This window comes from Trichomycterus rosablanca, chromosome 6 (assembly GCF_030014385.1).
Source record: "Trichomycterus rosablanca isolate fTriRos1 chromosome 6, fTriRos1.hap1, whole genome shotgun sequence".
Classification (NCBI taxonomy): domain Eukaryota; kingdom Metazoa; phylum Chordata; class Actinopteri; order Siluriformes; family Trichomycteridae; genus Trichomycterus; species Trichomycterus rosablanca.
In genome coordinates, this window is record NC_085993.1 from 51005812 (window position 1) to 51024837 (window position 19026).

A 19026-nucleotide genomic window follows, 5' to 3' on the forward strand; every position below is an offset into this window, starting at 1 on the left:
ACCAATTAAGGACTGTTCCGGAAAGTCCAACACAGTTTTCCAACCTATCCAGCAGTATTCTATGATCTACAGTGTCAAAGGCAGCACTAAGATCCACTAAAACCAGAACTGATATTTTACCCGAGTCAGTATTCAGCCGTAGATCATCATAAACAGTACTTAACAGGACTTGAACCGATACTTTTCACGTACAGTCCAATGAATACTACGTTTTTGGACACGCTCGCTGCTCCTGCTTACTGTTTAGTATGAAAGTGTGCGATTTGAAAAACCGCCAAGATTTGATAGCGCGGACTGCAGAATGGGGAGAGAGAGAAAATATCGAGGGGCGAACAGAGGAGACTGGAGAAAGAAAACCACAGAAAGTTTGAGATCATTTTAAGCTGGAAAAAACTAAAACTCAGAACAACATCCACACCATCAGAGCGTCGTGTTGATACTCTGACTTTTCTTCATCACAAACACCACAGGCTTTTTTGAAGGCTTAGACAAACACACACACACACACACCAAATCTACCTCATCTAGGAGATACAATCCTGACAGAACCTCCTACAAACACCACAAAGCCTCCCAACTAAATATTAAAGCTTTATGTTCTGCGTGAGCTGTAGCTGAAACTTTTAGTTCTGAAAGTTGCACAAATTAGAGGCTTATGTTTATGTATTATTATTTATTTTTATTTATGCCTTAGTTTTAGGTCGCCTGTTTACATTTTAAAAGTAATTAGATTTGTTTTTGATGTATTTGTTTTTGCATTTCAAAATGTTCTCTTTAAACTGTCCTGTATGCAGGAATAAAAACGTGCAGTTTGTTTGAGGAGACGCGTCTTATTTAATCTTATATGTATTTATTTTTGCTCTTCATTAAAGCCAAAGTATTTCTTATCCGATTACTCGATTAATCGCTGGAATAATCGATAAAATACTCGATTACAAAAATAATCCATAGCTGCAGCCCTACAATGCACCTCCTTTATTCTGCAGTTAAACACGTTCACGGTCGCAGTTTCACACAGCCGGCACACTCGCACCTTAAAATCCATCCCAGCTTCAAACTGTGGTGCTTTTTGTGAGAAATAAGATAAGATAAGTAGTAAATAACTATTAAATATACGGGAAAATGTGCTTAATTTCACAGACCTCGTTTTTTAAAAATCACAGATTTCAGGGATTTTTAAAGAAAAGAGCCACATTTCATAGCGATCAATAAATTACAGTCATTATTAATTAAATGATAGAATAAATAGAATCTACGATACACAGCACAGCTACCTTAATTGTTTTTTTTTCTCAGATTTTCCCCCCCTAATTTAGTCATATCCAATTACCCTGGTTGCGTAACGCTTCACCTCTACCGATACAACCTCCACTGCTGACTGAGGAGCTTCACAACTGACATACGCCCCCTCCGACACGTGATCAGTACCGACTGCATTTTTTCACCTGCACGAGGCGAGTTCATATGCCGACCAGCCCTGTGTACGGAGAGCCACACCCTGATCAGCGTTATTCCCCGACTCTCAGCCAGCAGAGGTCGTAATTGCACCAGTTATGAGGAACCCTGGTCCGGCTTACCAACCCTGAACAACAGCCAATCTTTGTTCATCTGGCCGTGTATTCGAAATCCCAGCTCTGGTGTGCTAGCGTGTTTTACCGCTGCGCCACCTGAGCGTCCCTTGGCTACCTTAGTAGTTGAATGTAAACCTAAAACATCCAGTGCTAACTGAATTGCCGTAGGATTGCTAGGACGCCTGGATTGATCGCTTGGGATTGCTTGATGGATCTCCATGCGGGGAAGTTCGAGTGTTACAGCAGGTCCAGTAATAAATAAAATAGGGTAGAATAAAATAAATATATTGACTATATAAGGGCAATTACTGTTATACAGCAGTGTATCGGATTTAAACCAAGTGGCTTCTGGGAAAACCGTGATGTAGATAACAGACGCGTTACTGTAAATCTCTCCAGACTTTGTGTAGACGCGTCTAAACTCTTTTTCTTTTACAGGAGCTGGAGGTGGTGAAGCAGCCCGTGGTGGCTCCTCTGTCTCTGAATGGCACCGCCCAGCCCATTCTGCCTGCCTACAGCGCGCTGCCAATCATGCCCGGCTTCATCACGCCCACACACGCTCAGACTCACACGCCTGGCGCCGTTACACACTCACACAGCGCGCACAACGTGACCGACTGGAACCAGTATTACTATGTAAGTGTGTCTGTTCTCGCGTTGGCATGAGTGTGTGGGTAATTATCATGCCAGTAGTGCCAGTCCAGCTAGATTGTAGAGACAGAGAGAAACTGAGTAGAATGGGAGCACAGAGAACATAGAAAGTGTGTGTGTGTGTGTGTGTGTGTGTAAGGTTTAGAGATATATTAAATATTAAGACACACACTATATGTTCAAAAGTATGTGGACACCTGACCATGAGCTTGTTGGACATGTGTCTGTAGGAATTTGTGCCAAAGAGCATTTATAAGGCCAGGCAAGCAGACCGGTTTCACAATCAGCGTTCCCATTCATCCTAGAAGTGTTCACAAGGGTTGTAGTCAGTTAGTCAGTTCTACCCCAAACTCGTTACACCTTTGATCATATAATGTATACATGAGGTATCAAGTAAGGCGGGGCGCCTGTACGGACGACGATTGGCTGGTCTGAGGGTGGGAGGGCTGTAAGGATTCCTCATAACTGCTGCAGTTACGCCCTCTACTGGTTGATCGATAGTACTTCACAGAGACGGGGGATAATGGGGATCAGTGCGTGACTCTCTGTGCACGATACGGATCTCCATATGAACCCGCCTGCAGGTGAAAAGAAGCGGTCGGTACTGCACACTGTCGGAGGGGGCGTGTCCTCGATCAGGAGTGGAGATCTGGTGTAAAAAAGTAAGACTGTGTTGCAGAAGTGAGGAAATGAGCTTGACTCGCTCGGTTGCGCACTTTATGTCCCACTGGCATTACCACAGCCCAAAGCCACGCCCACTACCTTACATTTTTGTCCACCGACCCCTTCTTAGTCGCCCGTACTTCGGTCGATCGGCGCGTGAGGTCGGTCTCTCGCATGGAGAGTCACGCACTGATCTCCACGTTCCTCCACGTACAGGCGCCTCGGTCTACTAACCAGGGTCGTTACGCTGCCTCAAAGACCCCGCCCCTTATTTTTTTTGTCCGGGCTTTTCCTACCCAGCAGACTAGTGGCCGATCGTGTCCACTAGGGGGTGCCCAGCTGACCTCAGGTGACATCAGGTGTTGAATTTTGATGGCTGTTTCTCTCTTCATCTCTTTCTCAGGCTCAGGCGCGAGGACAGAAGAGAGAATATCCAACACTGCCTGTACAGGAAGTGACATCAGAGGGGCCTTACGTCGGCCAGCATTCACAGGGTCTGGGCGGCCAGTACGCCGACTACTTCAAAAAGAAGAAGATATAGAATTAATGTATTCATACATACGTACAGTGAGGTGAAACAAGTATCCAACCACTTTTTATTGTATTACGTTTTTATCACGGCGTCTGAGGGAGGGAGGGTCGGACTGGGTTGTCCGTATAGCCACCCGAGATTCGAACTCAAGGCCAGATGAGTTTTTGATTTGCATGTTAGTTTATAACTGCAGTCAAACCAAGTCAAAATATATTTTACACAAATTAAAAGCGGATACACGTGCACAGCACAAGTGGTTTAATACTTTTTCACCTTGTACTGCACACACACACACACACACACACACACACACTCTTGTATGGCATTGTTGTTGTGCAGTGTTATGTAAGCCTTAACTCTAAACTCGAGCTGCCTGTGAGAATGTTTACAGAAAAAAATCCACCCTAAACACTGATTATATAGAAATATTTAACCTATTTTTTTATTTCGTCTGAAAGGTGAGTCGTTTATACAGTCTGTTATGTTACGAGTCCAACACAGAAACATGAAGTTGAATTACAGGGGCAGAATCTACACTATACTGCCAAAAGTATTGAACCTGAGTGACTCCCATTCTTAATCCATAGGGTTTAATATGATGTCGCCACCGTTTGCAGCTATAACAGCTTCAACTCTCCTGGGAAGGCTTTCCACAAGGTTTAGGAGTGTGTTTATGGGAATTTTTGACCGTTCTTCCAGAAGCGCATTTGTGAGGTCAGACACTGATGTTGGACGAGAAGGCCTGGCTCACAGTCTCCGCTCTAATTCATCCCAAAGGTGTTCTATCTATCGGGTTGAGGTCAGGACTCTGTGCAGGCCAGTCAGGTTCATCCACACCAGACTGGCTCATCCACGTCTTTATGGACCTTGTGCTTTGTGCACTGGTGCGCAGTCATGTTGGAACAGGAAGGGACCATCCCCAAACTGTTCCCACAAAATCTCTCGGTGTGCTGAAGCATTAAGAGTTCCTTTCACTGGAACTAAGGGGCCGAGCCCGACTCCTGAGAAACAGCCCCGCACCATAATCCCCCCCTCCACCACACTTTACACTCGGCACAATACAGTCAGACAGGTACCGTTCTCCTGGCAACCGCCAAACCCAGACTCCTCCATCGGATCGCCAGACGAAGAAGCGTGATTCGTCACTCCAGACTCCAGTGGCGAGGGCTTTACACCACCGCATCCGACGCATTGCGCTTGGTGATGTACGGCTTGGATGCAGCTGCCCGGCCATCCAGCCAGCATACTGCCATCGTGCAGTATAAAGTGTTTTAGTCTGCATTTGGTCCTCCTCTCTTCATCCTCCATCTGTTTTTGGTTATTTCTTTCACCATATTGAGGCGTTCCACAGCTGTTGTATTAACTGTGCTACGGTATATTACGTATATACGTTATATTACCGAATGTACCGTCATACCGCCCAGCCCTAAGATAAACGTTATCCATAACGAGGTCATTAAAGGTGACGGATAAAACGTAAGAGTGTGTTTAGGGTAGATTTTTGGGTTAGTGTGTGTGTACGTGTACTCTGAAGTGCCTGGATGTTCTCGGGCGTGATTGATTCCTGTGCAGCTGGTTTTTCTAAATAACACTGCAGCGAGGAGCAGGAAGGCCGTGCGCTTTAATAGTCGTTTATCTTTATCTGTAATTCTGCCATTTCTGCTGATTGCCTCTTTTTCTGCCCGATAGGGGGCCTTTCTCTGTGTGTGTGTGTGTGTGTGTGTGTGTGTGGGCTCAGTTGAAGGGCTCAATAGGATGGAGAATCAGTCTTTTCGATAGATTGTTCCTACACAGTGTATCTATCAGGTAAATTACAGATATAATATAATATGTAATATATAATCCATCAACATGTCAGATACTAGTGTAAATACTTCCGAGTCGGTCTGAATCGTTTACAGCGAAGGTCCCGGACTAAATGAATGTTGTAAATGTGTGTGTGTGTGTTTTGCGCTGTACACAGTGCTACAAGTGTAGGAAGAATCAGCCATTATTAAACTCCGGAGCCTTACGGCAGACCGAGCTCGCAGTGGCTCTAATAATGCAAACCAAAGCCTTGTCCATATTAATATGTACATTTTCTATCCACACTGACGACTAGATTTTAGAGAGAGATTTCAATATTTAAGTGTCCAGTGTGGTTGGAAGAAGCCTGTCCCTGTCCTATTACGGTTCTCTTCTCAATCAAATGCAATGGGACCCCCTATAGGCTGTAATGTAATGTAAATGTAATGTAAATGTAGGCTCACTGAGGCCCCCTAGTGGGACGCAGCCCCCTGGTTATGAACCACTGCATTACAGGATGATTGATATGAGGTCATTTAGTTTACTAAGTTATAGCCCAGCGCCCTCTCAAGGTTTCTTCCTGTAATTTTCAGGGAGTTTTTCCTTACCACAGTCGCCCTCGGCTTGCTCAACAGGGGTTTTTGTATCTGTTGGTCCTGGATTTTGTAAAGTTGCTTTGAGACAATGTCTATTGTAAAAAGCGCTATATAAATAAAGTTGACTTGACTTGACTTAAGATACTGAACTACTAATCGGCCCTTAACCCTTAATTGCTCAAAAGTTCCTCAAAAGTCGCTTTGGATAAAAGCGTCCGCTAAATACCTAAACTGTAAATCTTATTTGTGCTGTGCTTTTTGTGGAATATTAAGGAACCACTGACAAAATAACAATATTATGTTTAATAAATATGTCAAATTGATTTTAAATATCATTTAATGCTATACGATGCTATACGACAGTGGTGCCCACACTTTCATGGCTCGAGATCTACTTGAGATCAGTCGACAGGTCATCGTGATCTACTTTTCAATAAGGTTGCCCTCATCTTGTTTCAAAGTTCCTATATTGATGTTCGGCTTTACAGGGCGAGCGACTGAATCACACTGACCTTATTCTGATGATTTACACTGAATGGTGTCGGTCAGGTTTATGTATCTGGACAGGAGCTGCTGATGCTGATTCTCAAGCAGCTTCCAAGTGTTCATCATATTTAGACTTCGTTATTGTGGAAGAGGCTGATTCACACAAGCAGGTCGATCCAAAAATGCTGTCGAATATGCGGCACATTTTCTTATGTTTGGATATTTTTCCTCAGCCAGTAAGTTCCAAAATTGTCCAGCAGAGGCGCTTGACTTCATATGAATGTCAGATTGAGGGTTAAAACAGCGTCTCTGCAGCGTTCTCACCTGAATCGAAGCGTTTTTGGTTGCTTTGTGCTCGGTTGCGCACTCATCTTCACAAACGGTGCAGGTTACACAAGGAAAAATGCAAAAAATGGCGCAAACTGGCTTCTGATGAATGAAAACTTTCTAGATTAGTGCTTTAGGTGGGCTGAGGCGTAGCCATGAACGAAACAGTGGCCGCATTTCATGTCAATCACGTCAACCTGTTTAAATGAGGCGCGATCTACCGGCGTGCACTGCGCGACCGACTGGAAGACCTCTGCTATATGAATACCTAGTGCAGCACCAGTGCCATTGTTTGTTCTGGCTGTGACGGTGTGTAAAAGCGTAATCGAACGCATGTAACGTGTGTGTCAAATTCAGTCAGGTGTCCATGTAATTTATTCACAAGTTAGAATACAAGGACAATGATTGGCTCGTCTAGGAAGGGTAGGAGTGGCAGAGAGGATTCCTCATACCTGCTGCAGTTACGACCTCTGCTGGCTGATCGATGACGCTGCACAATGAGACGGGGGATAATAGAGATCGGTGCGTGACTCTACATACGTAATAACTAGGGCTCTGCATTTACATTTTCGGCATTTACAAGACGCTTTCATCCAAAGAGACTTACATTACAGTATACAGGTTGAGCAATTTAGGGTTAAGGGCCTCGCTCAAGGCCCCAACAGCAGTAACCTGGCAGTGGTGGGGTTTGAACCAGTGACCTTCTGATTACTAGTCCAGTACCTTAACCACTAGGCTACAGCTCTACTGCTCTTGATAGACAAACTATGGGGAGCGGAGTACTTCACTGGTTTGTTCTTTTGAGGCGCAGCACAGAGACGATCACGTGTGTAGAGAAACACACTTTTACATTGATTGATTATGGAAGCCCCAAAGGGACAAAATGCGTCAAGTACGTGAACACACACATCATTGTCAGCACACTGCAGCATAAAAAAAAGTCTCTTATGCTGCCGTATGATTGCTAGGACATCTCATATTGTATACGCTACGCAATTTGCATATCATGCGGGAAGCGGCTCGTTTCACGGTTCCGTGAATGATGTAGGACCTTGGTAATAAGGATCTCCATACGAACCCGCCTGGTACAGGGGAAAAGAAGCGGTCTGTATTGCACACGTGTTGGAAGGGGCGCGTACGTACATGTGATAAATATTTCTACATTGGCGCTGGGAAGGTACTAATGCGATTTGAGTTTAAAAGCAGGGGGGAAATGTTTCATGTATTAGTGTGGACAAGGTTTAAAGCACACAGCCACTCGGACCGGTGTGACCGAGAATAAAGGCAATAACGTGTATTAGGACGTCCAGTAGTGAGTGGACACTCTCCCGGTGTGTGTGCGGTGTGTGAGGTATGAATCTGGAGCTGCCATGCTTTTACACAGCTTATAGTACCAGTTCCACCAAGGGTCGTAGTACGTATCCTGTACCAGTGTAATCATTTAATAGCTTTGATATTTTAGCGCTACCGACACCACTAACACGACTACTGGGACTAAGTGCTTCTTTTTATCGTCGCTCTCTTGCGAGCGAGCCATTTTGTATCTGATATTTTAAAGCTCAAAGCCATAGCGCTCACGTGCGTGCGTTTGTGAATAGAGCAGTTCCCAGAAACGGGCGTGGCATTTATTTATTATTTATTATGAATTAGGAGTTGATCTTAATGGTTGTATAGTGGTGTACAGGCTTCTCTGCTTTATTTAGCCATTTATATAAAGGCGGTGTGTTTTATTTCTACTGTTTTGCCCTCTATAAAAGCCATTTTTCATCTCTGTAAGAGAAGAGTTCAGCCTTCAGAAGGATTGTGGGAGTGAGAACTATAGAATTTCACATCTCCAGCATCCGAGCATCTACAGCAAACAAAGATTTTAATGCTTTACTTTACTGGAACTATAAAAGTGTTCATTAAAACTCACCGAATATTGGAGTACAAGGGCTGATTTCATCACTAGTGATAAACAAGACAACACAAGGTCACCAACAATAAAAAAAAAAAAACGTAAGGTGAGGATTATAAGCCAGGATCTCATTTAGTAATTTAGATGTAAGTGTGGTGTTTTTATATTCTCAAGTCAATATTTTACCTAGAATAAAATAACCTATAGAAATAACCCAAGCGCAGTTACCCAAGTACTGAGACATTTCTAAAATCAAAACTGGATTTTCTTCACCGTCCGTCCATTCCAAACTGAACCCACATTAAAATTAAAAACAGCAAACGAATAACCAGCGTTCGTCATCATGACATTATAAAGCCTCGGTCCGGCTGGACGTGAAGTCTGGATGCTGAAGAAAGAAAGACGCATTCGGACCTTTAAGAGCGAGTGTACGAGATGGCCAGAACAGAAAAGGAGCTACTGAAGCACTTTACGTCACGTTGGGAGTGTGATGAGGTGCCCATGTGCCCAATGAGAGGAGAGGGTTATGTGCCATCATGATGGGACTTGTGGAAAACCAAGAATAAGATGAACTGTCATAAATCTAGAAGTATATTTGTTGTATATAATCTATAAAACCTTCTCTGAGCTAATGAACAGTGCTACCCACCAAGCCACTCGTTATTTACGCTGAAGAACCTCATGGCACGTCCAGGTAGATCAGAGTTTTTCCATCTTTTTTTAAGCGACCCACATGTTGTCCATGATTTTTACTGCGACCCAGGCAGCACAAACGACGCACCAAACGAAATAAACTCGATCTGGTCCCACTGTGGTTTGCAATATGTAACGTAAGGCAGGAAACGTTCGTGCCTGCTAAAATTTCTTGCTTTAATTATTATTATTTTTGTCTGGCTCAAAAACCCCTTAGTAACGTAAAGCCAAATAACACGATGGTTAGTACGTAAATCGTCCGGGGTTTGCCCTGGACGGGGCGCTGATCCCTCTCAAACTTCACAGTAACGTTAAATCGATTGTTTGTTGTGATGCAACATGCCACAGATGTGAACCTAAGAGATGTTTACAAGAAGGAACCCTGGCGTATTGATCTTACAGAGTCGTGGGGTGAAACATAAAGATCCTAAATAACGATCGATGCTTCTGTGTTTTGCATCCCTGCTGGGAGTCCTAAAGCTCACTCACCAGACTTACCCGTCAACGTAATGCAGCGTCTACACCGATCAGCCAAAACATTAAAACCACCTCCTTGTTTCTACACTCACTGTCCATGTTATCAGCTCCACTTACCATATAGAAGCACTTTGTAGTTCTACAATTACTGACTGTAGTCCATCTGTTTCTCTGCATGCTTTGTTACCCCCTTTTATGCTGTTCTTCAATGGTCAGGACCCCCACAGAGCAGGTATTATTTAGGTGGTGGATGATTCTCAGCACTGCAGTGACACTGACATGGTGCTGGTATGAGTGGATCAGACACAGCAGCGCTGCTGGACTGAGAATAGTCCACCAACCAAAAACATCCAGCCAACAGCGCCCCGTGGGCAGCGTCCTGTGACGAATGATGAAGGTCTAGAAGATGACCGACTCAAACAGCAGCAATAGATGAGCGATCGTCTCTGACTTTACATCTACAAGGTGGACCGACTAGGTAGGAGTGTCTAATAGAGTGGACGGTGAGTGGACACGGTGTTTAAAAACTGCAGCAGCGCTGCTGTGTCTGATCCACTCATACCAGCACAACACACACTAACACACCACCTAAATAATACCTGCTCTGTGGTGGTCCTGTGGGGGTCCTGACCATTGAAGAACAGGGTGAAAGGGGGTAACAAAGCATGTAGAGAAACAGATGGACTACAGTCAGTAATTGTAGAACTACAAAGTGCTTCTATATGGTAAGTGGAGCTGATAACATGGACAGTGAGTGTAGAAACAAGGAGGTGGTTTTAATGTTATGGCTGAAAGGGTTTGTACATTTTTCTGGAGCTTTAAATGTGCAATATTTTATATCTTGTATCTGTTGTTGTTGCCGTCTGTCAATAAGCTCCTGTACAGGTTCAGTCAAATTTCACTCTGTATTTTAACCCCAAAACCCCGTTTTCCTTCGTCAGTCCATCTTAGTTCCATTTTAAAACAGCAGAAACACACGCGGGTTTGTATTTATTCGTTTATATTTCTGTACATTTTCTTTATTGGATATTTTCTGGCTTATTCTTCTGGAGGAAAATTCTTTTACATTCCGCAATACAAAAAAAATGCAATAAAAATTAAAAAAAAGAAGCCGGGCCGCCTGTCTGTTCTGTTCTTTTCTTTTCTCTCTTGCTGTGCCATCTTGTTTAACTCCCACACATATACATATACACCAGGGGCGTCCAAACCACGGCTCACGGCTCGCGAGGTATTTTGGAAGTAAGATTTAAGTCGTCCTGCTGTTAAGTAAAGCAAATCTAAAACTCGGGGAGTCTTCTTTCCCCCCCCCATGTGAGCTCAAAACAGCTCCTCATTTTATAAGAGACAGTAGTAAGAGATAACAGGGTGGACGGCAACTTGAGGGACGTGTGAAAAACCCTTATTTATAATCAGGAATAAAATCAAACTCGTAAAATAAAAAAATCCAGGGTTTAGAGGGACTTAATCAAAACCTTTAAAACAGTATTGAAAGACTGAGATATTTTCATGATTAAATCTCATATATCATCACTAAATCAGAATGTACAGCACTGGGAACATGGGGAAACCTCTGCTATCTAACAGATAAACACAGTGTAAAATGTATACAGTCATTTTATTGTTTTTGGGCGGTGGTGGGGGGGGTAGAAAACATCGTGTTTAGTATTTGAAAGCGTTCATTATTTCAGTAAGATGTTTAGAAACTGTATTGTTTAAAATCTACTTCAGTACTGGAGACACAAAAGGCACCGAACTGTAGGAACGACCCGACTATAAAAGAGTCCGTAGCCCCGTGTTTGCACAAGTTTTTTTAGGTTAAGTCTGGACGCCCCTGTGTGTCGGTTAAGCACGTGCTCGAATACGGCCGAAGCTAAAATAAACAGATAATATAAACACATAATGCGACATTATAATAATGCATACTGGCCCCGAAATCATCCGCACGATAAAAATAAAGAATATTAAATATTTCGGCTCAGCTTCGCCTGGATTTAAAACGCTATTTTGCTTTTGCACGAGACTTGAGCAGGAATACATGGATTATTACGTAGTATAAGTGGTATTTATGGTCATCTAAAAGCTTTACCGTCCTCTAGCGCCTACTGGAGGCCGATGTCCATTACGACGCACGGCAATAACGCTGCCATGCACGTTCCAAACTACGAGTCTGATCGGTCTTTAAAAGTGGGGATTAGTTATTTAAAGGAACGCAAAGAAATTATGGTACGATGGTTGTCCTTTCTTAACCTCGTTCTCTCCCGTCGTCCCCAAGCCTGCGCGAAAGTTCCCGGGATAGAAAAACGCATCGAAAGCGGGTGCAAAGGCGTCGAGCGGAGACTGTGCAGGCGGGCGACGGTGATGAGACCGTACCGTTTCCACCGCGTTCGTAATCCGGTGAAATACAGCGTGTGAGTATGAAATATTTTTTCCCTGTAAAATGAGCGAAACGGTCTCGGGCCGGGCGCCCAGCGATGCGGATCTCCATGGTTACGGGCCGTCGGCGAGCATCTGCTGAAAAGCGGCGATGAGGCCTTTGAAGTCGATCCTTTTGTCGGGCGTGCTCTCCCAGCACTTCCTCATCAAGGCGTACACCTGAGAGGAGAGAGAGAGAGAGAGAGAGAGAGAGAGAGGAGGCATCAACATGAATCGTGTTTATTTCGAGGGGTACGAGGGCACCTGGAAACCCGCAGGCAGCCGGGGGCAACCCAGGTTTGCTCATTTTAAGGGTAGTTCTGGAAATTAGGGTAGCACATCGATGAATAAGCAGCACTGTTGGACCCCTGAGCAAGTCGTAAGTCACATTAGATAAATGCACCTAGAGGTTAAGGTACTGCACTACTAATCCACTAATACTAATATATAATATACACCGATCAGCCATAACATTAAAACCACCTCCTTGTTTCTACACTCACTGTCCATGTTATCAGCTCCACTTACCATATAGAAGCACTTTGTAGTTCTACAATTACTGACTGTAGTCCATCTGTTTCTCTGCATGCTTTGTTACCCCCTTTCATGCTGTTCTTCAATGGTCAGGACCCCCACAGGACCACCACAGAGCAGGTATTATTTAGGTGGTGGATGATTCTCAGCACTGCAGTGACACTGACATGGTGCTGGTGTGTTAGTGTGTGTTGTGCTGGTATGAGTGGAGTGTTTAAACACCTCACTGTCACTGCTGGACTGAGAATAGTCCACCAACCAAAAACATCCAGCCGACAGCGCCCCGTGGGCAGCGTCCTGTGACCACTGATGAAGCTCTAGAAGATGACCGACTCAAACAGCATCGTCTCTGACTTTACATCTACAAGGTGGACCGACTAGGTAGGAGTGTCTAATAGAGTGGACAGTGAGTGGACACGGTGTTTAAAAACTCCACTCATACCAGCACAACACACACTAACACACCACCACCATGTCAGTGTCAGTGCAGTGCTGAGAATCATCCACCACCTAAATAATACCTGCTCTGCGGTGGTCCTGTGGGGGTCCTGACCATTGAAGAACAGGGTGAAAGGGGGCTAACAAAGCATGCAGAGAAACAGATGGACTACAGTCAGTAATTGTAGAACTACAAGTGCTTCTATATGGACAGTGAGTGTAGAAACAAGGAGGTGGGTTTAATGTCATGGCTGATCAGTGTACATTAATAAAAGCCCCAATACCAATCTAAGTAAAAAGCAAAATTAGGCAGCACTACCCCCTTGTGGACATTGTAGGTATTGCACACGTTACTACACGCATTTTAAACATTTCATAACATACATTTCAAAATCCTATCCTGCCAGGGTGTGTGGTAAATGTTTACCTTGTCTGGGCAGTCGTCTGGCTTGGGTAACCTCTTCCCTTCCTCTAGAACTCGAACCAGTCGCGTGACGGTCATCTGGCCCTGGGATCGTCCGATAATGTTGAGGAACACCTGATGGAGGCAGAGCAACAAACTTATTTAAGACCTCTGTGTTCTTACTACCCTTATTACTCCATCATCAGTATTTATTTAGTAACCCTCTAATCATTCATATCTTCTATAATTCCTCCAGAAGGTGGAACGGACAGATCTGGCACCAGCATGGACACAGACTCGGGCAGTACATCTGCCACTATGGGCACAGTCTGGCACCGTCTGTCAGAGAGACTGAGCCTCCAGACCGGCCTGGTGTAACACAGAGCTCTTTTATTAGCTGGACAGTGGAGCTTTGTTCCACTCACTCGAGAGCCAAGATCGACCCAAGTTCAGAGTAAATCTCTCACCTCAAATTCAACTTGCTGAGATTAACTTACGCTGAAAATGTTTACTTGTTTATAGAGATATTTTAGCATCCGTAGTTTTATTACAGTTTTATTTTTCTATTGATGTCTGTAATGTGTGAACACTGTTGGAATCGTCACTTCATTTTACTGTACACTGTACTGCAGTGACAATAAAGAAAACTGTATCTATCTGTCTGTCTGTCTATCTGTCTATCAATAATCTATCTATCGTTCTATGTCTGTCTGTCTATCTGTCATTCTGTCTTTACTTGTTTTTATTTTTTGTGTCTGTCTGTCTGTCATTCTGTCGGTCTTTCTCTCTTTCTAACAATATCTATCTGTCTGTCTTGTCTGTCTGTATATCTATTTATCTATCTGTATCTTTCAAAATATATCTGTCTGTCTGTGTCTGTCTCCATCTATCTGTCTGTCTGTCCATAATCTATCTATCGTTCTATGTCTGTCTGTCATTCTGTCGGTCTGTCTATCTGTCGGTCTGTCTGTCTGTCTTTATTGCTGTCTGTCTGTCTGTCTATCTATGTCTGTCTGTCCATAATCTATCTATCGTTCTATGTCTGTCTGTCATTCTGTCGGTCTTTCTATCTGTCTGTCTGTCGGTCTGTCTATCTGTCTGTCTGTATTTCTGCCTGTCTGTCTGTCTGTCTGTCTATAACTTTGTAAATATACAGTATGTCTTTATTGCTGTCTGTCTCCATCTATCTGTCTGTCTGTCTGTCTGTCCATAATCTATCTATCGTTCTGTCTGTCTGTCTACAGTGCCTTGCAAAAGTATTCAGCCCCCTTGAACTTTTCAACCTTTTGCCACATTTCAGGCTTCAAACATAACGATATGAAATTGTAATTTTTTGTGAAGAATCAACAACAAGTGGGACACAATCGTGAAGTGGAACGAAATTTATTGGATATTTTAAACTTTTTTTAGAAATAAAAAACTGAAAAGTGGGGCGTGCAATATTATTCAGCCCCCTTGCGTTAATACTTTGTAGCGCCACCTTTTGCTGCGATTACAGCTGCAAGTCGCTTGGGGTATGTCTCTATCAGTTTTGCACATCGAGAGACAGACATTTTTGCCCATTCTTCCTTGCAAAACAGCTCGAGCTCAGTGAGGTTGGATGGAGAGCGTTTGTGAACAGCAGTTTTCAGCTCTTTCCACAGATTCTCGATGGGATTCAGGTCTGGACTTTGACTTGGCCATTCTAACACCTGGATACGTTTATTTGTGAACCATTCCATTGTAGATTTTGCTTTATGTTTTGGATCATTGTCTTGTTGGAAGATAAATCTCCGTCCCAGTCTCAGGTCTTTTGCAGACTGCAACAGGTTTTCTTCCAGAATGGTCCTGTATTTGGCTCCATCCATCTTCCCATCAATTTTAACCATCTTCCCTGTCCCTGCTGAAGAAAAGCAGGCCCAAACCATGATGCTGCCACCACCATGTTTGACAGTGGGGATGGTGTGTTCAGGGTGATGAGCTGTGTTGCTTTTACGCCAAACATAACGTTTTGCATTGTGGCCAAAAAGTTCGATTTTGGTTTCATCTGACCAGAGCACCTTCTTCCACATGTTTGGTGTGTCTCCCAGGTGACTTTTTATAGATATCTTTGAGAAATGGCTTTCTTCTTGCCACTCTTCCATAAAGGCCAGATTTGTGCAGTGTACGACTGATTGTGTCCTATGGACAGAGTCTCCCACCTCAGCTGTAGATCTCTGCAGTTCATTCAGAGTGATCATGGGCCTCTTGGCTGCATCTCTGATCAGTCTTCTCCTTGTTTGAGCTGAAAGTTTAGAGGGACGGCCGGGTCTTGGTAGATTTGCAGTGGTCTGATACTCCTTCCATTTCAATATGATCGCTTGCACAGTGCTCCTTGAGATGTTTAAAGCTTGGGAAATCTTTTTGTATCCAAATCCGGCTTTAAACTTCTCCACAACAGTATCTCGGACCTGCCTGGTGTGTTCCTTGGTCTTCATGATGCTCTCTGCGCTTTAAACAGAACTCTGAGACTGTCACAGAGCAGGTGCATTTATACGGAGACTTGATTACACACAGGTAGATTCTATTTATCACCATCAGTCATTTAGGTCAACATTGGATCATTCAGAGATCCTCACTGAACTTCTGGAGTGAGTTTGCTGCACTGAAAGTAAAGGGGCTGAATAATATTGCACGCCCCACTTTTTAGTTTTTTATTTCTAAAAAAAGTTTAAAATATCCAATAAATTTCGTTCCACTTCACAATTGTGTCGCACTTGTTATTGATTCTTCACAAAAAATTACAATTTCATATCGTTATGTTTGAAGCCTGAAATGTGGCAAAAGGTTGAAAAGTTCAAGGGGGCTGAATACTTTTGCAAGGCACTGTATCTGTCGATCTGTTGGTCTTTCTATCTATCTATCTCTGTCCATCTATCTGTGTCTGTCTGTCTATCTATATCTTTCGAAATATATCTGTCTTTATTGCTGTCTGTCTGTCTATCTATCCTGTCTATCTATCTGTCTGTCTATAAGATAAGATAACACTTTATTGATCCTGAAGGAAATTGCAGAAAATATCTGTCTGTCTGTCTGTCTGTCTCTATCTATCTATCTATCTATCTATCTATCTATCTATCTATCTATCTATCTATCTATCTATCTATCTATCTATCTGTAATAATAAAGTGTAGTCTACCTGTCATTCTGTCTGTCTTTATATCTGTCTGTCTATTTCTTTCCTTCTGTCTGTATTTGTCTATCTTTCTATCTATCTTTCTATCTATCTTTCTATCTATCTGTCTGTCCATCGATTCATTTATCTGTCTGTCTGTCTGTCTGTCTATCTATCTCTTTATGTCTATTTATATATCTATATAGAGTGACGTCTGTTGCTTTTAGCTTTCATTTTTAAGTTTTAAATAAAATTAACAATAAAAAATTCAGATATAAGTAAATAAGTAAATACCCAGAATGCACTGGGTAACGACTGATACAGGACTGGTGAAACTCGACTCACCACCATGGGGCTGCAGGAGGTGTCGCAGTAAGTAAGGAGCTCGTACATGGTCACTCCAAATGACCAGACGTCTGAAGCCCTGTAGAACTTGCAGTGCACCAGGCACTCTGGAGCATACCTAAATCACACAGGGACACGACAAACCACACTCACACGTCAGTACTGAAAATACAGCATAGCGAGTGTGTGCACTATACAGTATGTACAGAGAGCAGTATACAGTATATATAGCATATACTGAGTGCAGTATACAAATTTACTAAGTGCAGTATGCACTATACGGTATATACCAAGTGCCGTATGTAGTATACAGTATATACTGAGTGTAGTATACAGTATTCAGTATATACTAAGTGCAGTATACAGTATATATATAGCATATACTGAGTGCAGTATACAGTATATACTGAGTGCAGTATATAGTAAATAGTGAGTGCAGTATATAGTAAATAGTGAGTGCAGTATGCAGTATATACTGAGTGCAGTATGCAGTATATACTGAGTGCAGTATATAGTAAATAGTGAGTGCAGTATGCAGTATATACTGAGTGCAGTATATAGTAAATAGTGAGTGCAGTATGCAGTATATACTGAGTGCAGTATGCAGTATATACTGAGTGCAGTATATAGTAAATAGTGAGTGCAGTATGCAGTATATACTGAGTGCAGTATATAGTAAATAGTGAGTGCAGTATGCAGTATATACTGAGTGCAGTATATAGTAAATAGTGAGTGCAGTATACAGTATATACTGAGTGCAGTATATAGTAAATAGTGAGTGCAGTATACAGTATATACTGAGTGCAGTATATAGTAAATAGTGAGTGCAGTATGCAGTATATACTGAGTGCAGTATATAGTAAACAGTGAGTGCAGTATACAGTATATACTGAGTGCAGTATATAGTAAATAGTGAGTGCAGTATACAGTATATACTGAGTGCAGTATATAGTAAATAGTGAGTGCAGTATACAGTATATACTGAGTGCAGTATATAGTAAATAGTGAGTGCAGTATACAGTATATACTGAGTGCAGTATATAGTAAATAGTGAGTGCAGTATGCAGTATATACTGAGTGCAGTATATAGTAAACAGTGAGTGCAGTATACAGTATATACTGAGTGCAGTATATAGTAAATAGTGAGTGCAGTATACAGTATATACTGAGTGCAGTATATAGTAAATACTGAGTGCAGTATACAGTATATACTGAGTGCAGTATATAGTAAATAGTGAGTGCAGTATGCAGTATATACTGAGTGCAGTATATAGTAAATAGTGAGTGCAGTATGCAGTATATACTGAGTGCAGTATATAGTAAACAGTGAGTGCAGTATACAGTATATACTGAGTGCAGTATATAGTAAATAGTGAGTGCAGTATACAGTATATACTGAGTGCAGTATATAGTAAATAGTGAGTGCAGTATGCAGTATATACTGAGTGCAGTATATAGTAAACAGTGAGTGCAGTATACAGTATATACTGAGTGCAGTATATAGTAAATAGTGAGTGCAGTATACAGTATATACTGAGTGCAGTATATAGTAAATACTGAGTGCAGTATGCAGTATATACTGAGTGCAGTATATAGTAAATAGTGAGTGCAGTATGCAGTATATACTGAGTGCAGTATGCAGTATATACTGAGTGCAGTATACAGTATATACTGAGTGCAGTATGCAGTATATACTGAGTGCAGTATATAGTAAATAGTGAGTGCAGTATACAGTATATACTGAGTGCAGTATATAGTAAATACTGAGTGCAGTATGCAGTATATACTGAGTGCAGTATATAGTAAATAGTGAGTGCAGTATACAGTATATACTGAGTGCAGTATGCAGTATATACTGAGTGCAGTATGCAGTATATACTGAGTGCAGTATATAGTAAATAGTGAGTGCAGTATGCAGTATATACTGAGTGCAGTATGCAGTATATACTGAGTGCAGTATGCAGTATATACTGAGTGCAGTATATAGTAAATAGTGAGTGCAGTATACAGTATATACTGAGTGCAGTATGCAGTATATACTGAGTGCAGTATGCAGTATATACTGAGTGCAGTATACAGTATA

General features: G+C 42.4%; 2 protein-coding genes across 2 annotated transcripts in view; one reads left to right on the forward strand and one right to left on the reverse strand.

Annotated features, from left to right (window-relative positions):
* Positions 1-3467, forward strand: part of raver2 (ribonucleoprotein, PTB-binding 2) — a 76945-nt gene extending 73478 nt beyond the window's left edge. The window contains exons 14-15 of the mRNA XM_062998168.1: positions 2010-2207; positions 3289-3467. Coding sequence (XP_062854238.1) covers positions 2010-2207; positions 3289-3426 — 336 coding nt within the window. The 3' untranslated portion in view covers positions 3427-3467. The remainder of the gene's footprint in view (positions 1-2009; positions 2208-3288) is intronic.
* A 7194-nt stretch (positions 3468-10661) lies between these two features.
* jak1 (Janus kinase 1) overlaps positions 10662-19026 on the reverse strand; it is a 67167-nt gene continuing 58802 nt past the window's right edge. Inside the window, exons 22-24 of the mRNA XM_062998035.1 lie at positions 16944-17061; positions 13490-13600; positions 10662-12270 (exon numbers count right to left, since the gene is read on the reverse strand). Coding sequence (XP_062854105.1) covers positions 12166-12270; positions 13490-13600; positions 16944-17061 — 334 coding nt within the window. The 3' untranslated portion in view covers positions 10662-12165. The remainder of the gene's footprint in view (positions 12271-13489; positions 13601-16943; positions 17062-19026) is intronic.